The following is a 7,690-nucleotide window of genomic DNA, read 5'->3' as shown; positions in this document are numbered from 1 at the left end:
CGTGTTCCGCTCCCTGCCCCCCCCCCCCCCCCCCCCTGTTGAAATCTATGAGTGCCTTCCTTGTTTCTGAAAGGCAAGTTAAAATTGTTCGCTGCTGGAAGAGGAATTTTTGCAGTGGGAACACATGCAATGGCTTAACCTTAGGGGGAGAGCGTATACCTCTTCACTCAGTAATTATTGGGGTAACTGCTGGTATTCTCAGAGCCATGTGGGCAGAACGTTGATACTGTGTCTCAAAATGTAGTTGTAAAATGTGATGGTATTTCAGCCATTCTTACTGGTTTAATTACAGTTGTAAACTTTTTGGTCTGGTTTTGAAAGGATTGTTGTCAAATCTGCTTCAGAGTGTTCAATACTTTGAAACCAGGAATTTTGTATTAATCTTTATTGATTAGAGGGTTCCCCCCCTTTTTTTTTTCCTGAACAGATCTGTAGTGTAGCTTTATTCCTATTAGTTTCAAGTATTCTTCTTGCTAAACTAATGTATCAACCAACAGTTAACGCTCTCTATGGATGCACTTTAAACAATGTAAGGATTACTGTAGCTTGAACCTTGCATTTGTAGCCACATTGAGATGAAGTACGTTTCCTTTGAAACATAAGTATACAGGTTGAGTTTGCAGCAGCTCAAATGAATCCTGACTTTGCAGCCAGTCAGACAGACAGGGCATGTCCTTTACCTGCTAGTTTTAGGCTCTGTCCTGTGCTGTTCTCACGGGCAGTAAAGCAGCCTTTTCCATACCTTAGTGCAGGACTGTACCTAAGCTGGTTTGTTCTTTTGTAGGCAATGGCATTGATATTTCTAAGCCACCTAAACAATTGGTGATACAGCTAAACATGCAGTCATAAAAGAACTCCTCCTCAGAAGAAATATTCCTTTTTATGAAAGGAGGCTGGAGACATGTCAAATGCAAAGCCTTTTTGTTGAAAACTGTAGAGTTTCTTATTTGAAGTATGACTGATACAAGTTTACTCTTTAAAGAGATGCAGCTGAAAGCCTTTTAACATGCAGAAAGTCAGAGTGTGTCTCTCCTTCACAGTGGTTAAATTGTTGCACTTGAACATTGGAGGTTTTGAAGAGGGACTTTGTAGCAAGGGTATTGATCTTCACTGAGTGTTTGGTAATTAACCCTCGGGATTAATCTTGTGCTGTTACAACGTGCAGGAGGTTGACCTCCAGCCCTTGAACTTAACCATAATGTTTTTGACGGGCAATTTTAAGAGTTACTTGGGGGGGGAGGGTACTCTTGTTCTGTGTAACTTAAATGCCTGTCAGTACTAGTTTACGGTGTAGCTGTTAATGAAATCTCTCTAAGACAAAGTTGTTAGCTTTTGAATGCAACTGATGACTTGAAATCATTTCCTCTCTCCTCTTAGGCATCTGTATATAAGATCTGTAGAGAAATGTATGCTGATGGAGCTGATCAACCCTTCCATAGTTTACCAGATTTAATTGGAGACAAGTATGTATTAGGAATGAATGACCTACAGAGGTGTTTCTGAAGGATGAATTCCTGACACTGTATTTAATTTGAATTTTTAAAAAGGGGGGAGGGGGGGAGAATGCAAAGAGCATTTGATTTTAAAAATAAAAAAAAGATCTACCCCTTGCAGGCCTCAGGAAATTGGGGTTTTGGTTTCTTAAAGATACCATTAACAGTTATGTCTCAGTTTATTCTCTGGTCACCTGTTGTGAGCTGTTAGAAAAAAGACTTAGCTGAAACCTCTGTATTATGAAACCTGTGCATCATGGTCTCCTATTATTTCAGATTTTGTGAAAGTATATCATGAGAGTGTTCATAGTCTGTAGTTACCCTCTGGTACTTTTTTTCCAACCTAGTGTAGTTCTTCAGATAACTGAAATTTTTTTGAGGAGCAATCTCTCAGCCGACTGCCTTGAGTTTTTTCTGAAATACATGTGTTAGATTACCTGTACCAACTTTTAAGAAGAATAAGCAATGACAAGTGAGATGAAGTTAAAAAAAAAAAGACATTAAATATGAGCTGTAAAATGAGCTACTTTGAGTATTTTTTTTTTTATGTCTTGAGTGTTTAATTTAGATAGACCTTTGTAGAGAGGCTGCTCAGTTAGTGACAGAAAGGTAGTTAAGAAAGGATGTGTAACTGGTATAAAAAATAACCCAAAAGAGAAGATGGAAGAACAGGGAGGTAATGGCAGCAGAGAAACTGAGGGCAAAAGGCGAAGTAAGTTTGTCTCTAGTGAGTCAGAAGAGCAGTGTGTATAGAATTAAATTGTGGGATCCTGAGGTGCAGATGTTGCTCATAGCTGAGTTTTGACAGCTGATCAGTCTGTTAATGCTTTGTAGGAACTAATTCTGTGACTGGAGGACTCTGTCGCTTCTTTGGATGACCCTAGAGTCTCCTCCAGAATACCTGAAGAGCATACTTGTTCAAATTGACCTTCTTTTGACTGAATTTGGATACTTCTTTCTGCAGGTTAGTAGGAGGTCTGCTCACCCTCAGCCTGGATTACTGCTTCGTCTTAGAAGATGAGGATGGCATATGTGGCTATGCTTTGGGAACGGTTGATGTGACTCCTTTCATTAAAAAATGCAAAATGTCTTGGATCCCTTTCATGCAAGAAAAATATACTAAACCAAATAGTGACAAGGAGCTGTCTGAGGCAGAGGTTGGTATAACCCACGAGATCAGAACTGTATGCTGAACTCTTTCTTTCCAAAGCAGGTCTTTGCTTTCCTTTTGCATTTTGAGCTTTCGTGTAATTCAGTTTTTGTACCTTTCTGAAGTCTTTGATGGGCAGGGTATCTGACGTCTCAGAAGGTGACAGTAAAATTATTCACTGGCAGTCGTATACTGCTGTGTGTTGTAATACACCCATGAGGTGTACTTTAGTAGTAATCAATGCAGTAAATGTCAGCCACCTTAATCTAGAGAAAATTACATTTTGAAAAGAAAGGATTGCTTCTGCTCTGTTCTCCTGCAAAATGAGATATTAGTTTCCCCATGCTGCAGGTAAGGCTAACCCCTGATAGTCACATCAGTTTAGGTATGGAAAACAAATTAAAGAGCACTTGGTTTTGATGTTAAAATCTATGAGCTATTTGTGGAGTGTGACAGCTGTAAATGATGCAAAACAACATCTCACCTTTAGCAAGTGCTAAAAATCAATATCTTGAATTGTTTTTGGAAGAAATTAGAAAAACGATGTCACCGAACTGTCAGAAATAGTGAAAAGTTCTAGCTGATGCATTCTTGTCAAGGAAAGAAATGTGTTTAATACTAAGAGGTGCCAATCCACACCTGCAAGTGGAAGGAGGTGTGGACAAAGCTGTAGTAGAGGCAGGCCCAGAAGCACCACTTCTTAGCCTTTTTCTTTCCCTCTCAAGAGGGAAAGAATACTTTCCAGAAAGTATTTTCCAACAAGTTGTCTGAATACAAAGGTTGGTGTCGGACTGGTGGGCCTCCTAAAATGGCGTATATGGCAGTGTGCCCTTCCTTTATTTGACTGGGACTTAGACAAAGTCTTAAGGGAGGTCATGGCTCTGAGAGCACAGGCCTTCCCACAAGCAAAGCAAATCTTCCTGGAAATGGAATTAAATGTTTGTCACCCTATTGTGGAAGTGGCCACTACTTACAGGCATGTTTGATGGGGGGAAAGTGAAGTACATTTAAAAAAAAAAAAAAAAAAAAAGCCTAGCAGCAAATATCAGAATACTGATTTTTCAATACTACCACTATTGAAGTGGAGCTAATTCTCCAGTCTGTAGGTTTTATGACTTGATTCTTCTACATTTGCACAGTGCTGTGATTTCAACTGTATATTGAAATTCAGATTTTGAAGCAAAGCTAATGCGTATAAAGATATCAGAAACTAAACAGGGCAAAGCTGTAGTAGGTACAGTAAGGGAGGAGGGGCCTTGATTTCCAGAGAGAAAGCAGGAGGTATTTTGTGCTGATAAACTAGCTTTTCCATTGAGATGTTTAAGAACATTTTGTTGTTGGTACATTGCCCCAGGATTTCTGCTGCTCGTACAATATCTCAGAAAAAGTCTGTTTCTTGAGACTATGGGCTTGAAGGATGTTCCCAGGAGTACAGAGGAGCTCTTTGTACTTTGCTGTTGAGATAGATGCTGTGGGATTTTATCCGTTTAGTCTTTTGGCAGTATAAAGGGATGTAGAGAATATTCAGTAGTTGGTTAGAAGCCATTGTCATTGAAGATCATGTAGAGAGAAGTTTTCTCACAGAACAGGATTGATTTGGTTTCCTTCACAGACTTCTTACCTCTTGATAATCTCAGTCTCCACTTTGGTTTCAAAAGCTTCCTTTCTGTGCTTTTTAGATCATTTGATTCAAATTGTTGACTTCTAATACAGTTCAGTTGTTCTCTAGTTTACTTAAATACATCTTGAGCCCCAAACTTCATGGGATAAATAAAATCTTTTGTTTCACAAAAGAAAAATGCAATCCTCTGACTTGTGTCATACTGTTGTGAGCTTGTCTTGCAGTTTTGTCTAGGTTCCTGTCAGGGAAGTTTATCTGGTATCTGCTTTTCCTGAGTTTAGTTATTATTGATCACAAGAGATGAATGCATCGTCTCTCTAACTGCTTCTTAGCCCCACCTGTACCCTGCTCCTTGATAACCTGTTTTACCTCTTCTAGCGCTTCTGTGATTGGAAGAAACAGTTATCGCCTTTGCCTTGCTGTTTGAAGCCAGCATGGCTAGCTTTGAACACTTTCTATGGGGTTGTGCCTGTCACAGCTGTGATAAAGGAAAGCCCAGAGGAGCAGGCATGGTTCTGAACCTGAAGTAGGTCAACAAGTTTGAAGTAGTAACTTTGAACAGAGACTCTGCCTGCAAGAGTTTGGGAGATGGCAGTTTATAGATTTGAGGGGATTGCATTTAAACTTGACCTGAAAAAAAAAAAATGCGGGGGTTGCTAATGTTATGGGGTTCCTTGTGTGATGAAGTCCTGGTTTGGGTTGTTACGACAGTGACTTTCAGTTATACAAGAAATGAAGTTACATGGCTTGTTTACTCCAGCCAGTGCTCCCTAGAGGTTTTAAAATTCAGTAACCAGCAGGGGGAATGACTTGAGTATATCTCAAATTTGGCTTTGTCTGCTTCTGTGTTACCTTACTTGATTGTTCCGTTCCCATGAGTTGCATGAAGTTAACGTCTGATGTCACATTCCCAAAGACCTTCCTGAGTGATTGCAGTAGTCTTTAGTGGTCAACAAGGCTTATTTCAAGCTAGAGACAAACTTGCCTTTGTTGGGCCAAGTAGTCTAAGATAATTGCATGGACATGAGAGGTGTTTCCAGGCTGCTGTGAACCAAAGGGTACATGTGGAAGGTTAGGACACTTAGAGATAAAACTGCCCGTGTAAAATGCAAAGAAAAGGAACACCTATGCACAAACTGTTACTTATGGGTTGGCTTACGGTTTTTCTCACTTGAAGTGTGGGTCACTGGGGAGCCATGCAAGGAGTCTTGCATTCCTCCTTTGACAGTCTGAGAAGCTTCTGTAGTCTGCCTTTTTATCTGGAGTACAGAAAGCAATTCAGCAGGTAAGGAGCAAAGTGGCTATCAGAGGTGTGGCTGAAAAGCATGCTGATTTGGAGGTATACTCTGTGAGCAAAGCAGCCTCCCTTAGTAAACATGAAAGAAAATGAAAAGCTGGATAGCGATTACATGTCTGCTTCCCATATTCTTTTCAGAAAATAATGCTAAGCTTCCATGAAGAGCAAGAAGTATTGCCGGAATCATTTCTTGCCAACTTCCCATCATTGATAAAGATTGATATCCACAAAAAAGTGACAGATCCAAGCGTGGCCAAAAGTATGATGGCCTGCCTGCTCTCTTCTCTAAAGGCTAATGGTAAGCTTCTTGCACTCAAAATTCCTTGTTTCCTAATTACGTGTTGGTTCTAGGATGCAAGGCAAACTTGGGGTGGTTATGTTAACATTACTGTATTTGCACGTCAGCCTGAGGTGTTCGATTCCTGCCATAGTTGCCACTCTAGATTTAGGTAAATAATTATAAAAGCTTTTGGGTAGCTAACTTCTGCTGCTGTCTTCAGTACAAGGTAGCTTTTCACTTTAGCCATTATCCTGCAAATTAGGAATAGGAAGAACTGAGGGAGCAATTGGGCAATGAGAGCGCACATTTCTACATCTTGAACAACACACAAACGTTTATATTTCCCCTGCTGCCATTGGTAGTGATGCTTTTTCTTGTGTGTGGCAGCGTGCACTGGTGGGTAATTGCCAAAACCTTCAATATGGGGAAGTACTTGGCTGTCTGCCTTACTGCACACCTGAGGTTCACAGTTCCTTTGCGCGATTTGGTGCCCTCTTCTAGTGCTATTTTCTGAGCCCACATCAGAGTTGCGGGATGCTTTTATGTGAAATAAAAGGTGTGCAGAGGGTTTGTTGAGACTGACAAGACGTCTGCAGCGTGCAGTCCCTTTAGGGGATGGTCAGCTATGTTGCCATAAATCTGGTCTCTTTTGGGCACTATGCTCCATATCGAATTGGATCAGTGATTTCATTGGGTTTAAATGTTAAAATAGGTGGGAACTCTAGTAATATTTGATGTCTGTGCTTTTTACGGTAACTCTTCTCCTACAGTGTTTTGTTTCTTTCTTCCTTCTTCAGGCTCCCGTGGGGCTTTTTGTGAAGTGAGACCGGATGATAAAAGAATCCTGGAATTTTACAGCAAGCTGGGTTGTTTCGAAATTGCTAAAATGGAAGGATTTCCAAAGGATGTTGTTATCCTTGGAAGAAGCCTGTGAAGTACTTGACAGCAAACTGTTCCAGTACCTGTAGTCCCTTAACAGCTGGGCAGGTAGTGGTGGGGATCTTCATATGGTCTAGCTGCACAAAGCCAGCAATAAGCCAGCTTGGTAGAAGGGGCTATGCGAAAATCACCCATCACACATTCAGACTGTAATTTGTTGGAAGAGGATAACGCTGCTGAAAACACTGTTTTAACAAAGAAACCTTGTCCTCTCCTGGTCCCGTGTGAAGTGCCAAGGAATCTTGCATGGGCTATAGCTTCTCAGAGGAATCCCTCTCAATCGGTGCTGTGATTGACGACAGTTCTCTGCATTCACGTGTCAACAGAAAAGTGGTCTCTGGCAGAAGTGTATAAAGAATGCAGGGTTTCCCTCTGTCGTAGAGCAGGATGTGCAACTGGAAGTTGCAGAAATGGGAGGGATTGCTTGTGGCAATCAGCAAATTTAAAGATAAGTAGCTACAGTTCTATTTTTGACTATCTTTATGCTTGTTGATAAAGCAATGACCCGTTGTCACTTCTAATGACCATTGGTTCGAGCTTTGTGCTTTGTTAGGGACAAATGTGCAGTGGTCTGTGGCAGAAGTCACTTAATGACAAACTTGTAAATTTCAGTGTATATAAACTTAGCCGTATGCTGACTAACTTTTTGTTTACCAGTTTTTGTAACTTTTTCTTTTGAAAAGTGAAATGGTATAGGTCCAAGATGGCACTTTTGAATAACCTAAAACCACAACGGAGAACAAACCTGTCCTCAGCACTGACCTTTCTTATTGTGCCTCGTATCCAGGGCTAGAAACTGACCATCTTGGGTAAGGGGAGCAGATCCCAAACGATCCTTCCTTCAGGCGGCGGTTTGTCACTGCTTGAGGAGGTTATCATCATCCTCCTGGGACTGAAACAGCAATTCAGA

General features: G+C 40.8%; 1 protein-coding gene across 1 annotated transcript in view; it reads left to right on the top strand.

Moving 5' to 3' along the window:
* Positions 1-7,682, top strand: part of MGEA5 (meningioma expressed antigen 5 (hyaluronidase)) — a 34,032-nt gene extending 26,350 nt beyond the window's left edge. The window contains exons 13-16 of the mRNA XM_009323289.1: positions 1,378-1,463; positions 2,458-2,650; positions 5,700-5,859; positions 6,639-7,682. Of these exons, the coding sequence (XP_009321564.1) occupies positions 1,378-1,463; positions 2,458-2,650; positions 5,700-5,859; positions 6,639-6,775 (576 nt within the window). The 3' untranslated portion in view covers positions 6,776-7,682. The remainder of the gene's footprint in view (positions 1-1,377; positions 1,464-2,457; positions 2,651-5,699; positions 5,860-6,638) is intronic.
* Positions 7,683-7,690: the final 8 nt, after the last annotated feature.

Source organism: Pygoscelis adeliae, unplaced genomic scaffold (genome assembly GCF_000699105.1).
Source record: "Pygoscelis adeliae isolate BGI_AS28 unplaced genomic scaffold, ASM69910v1 Scaffold294, whole genome shotgun sequence".
In the NCBI taxonomy this organism is placed as follows: domain Eukaryota; kingdom Metazoa; phylum Chordata; class Aves; order Sphenisciformes; family Spheniscidae; genus Pygoscelis; species Pygoscelis adeliae.
This window is presented reverse-complemented; position numbering and strand designations above follow the sequence as displayed.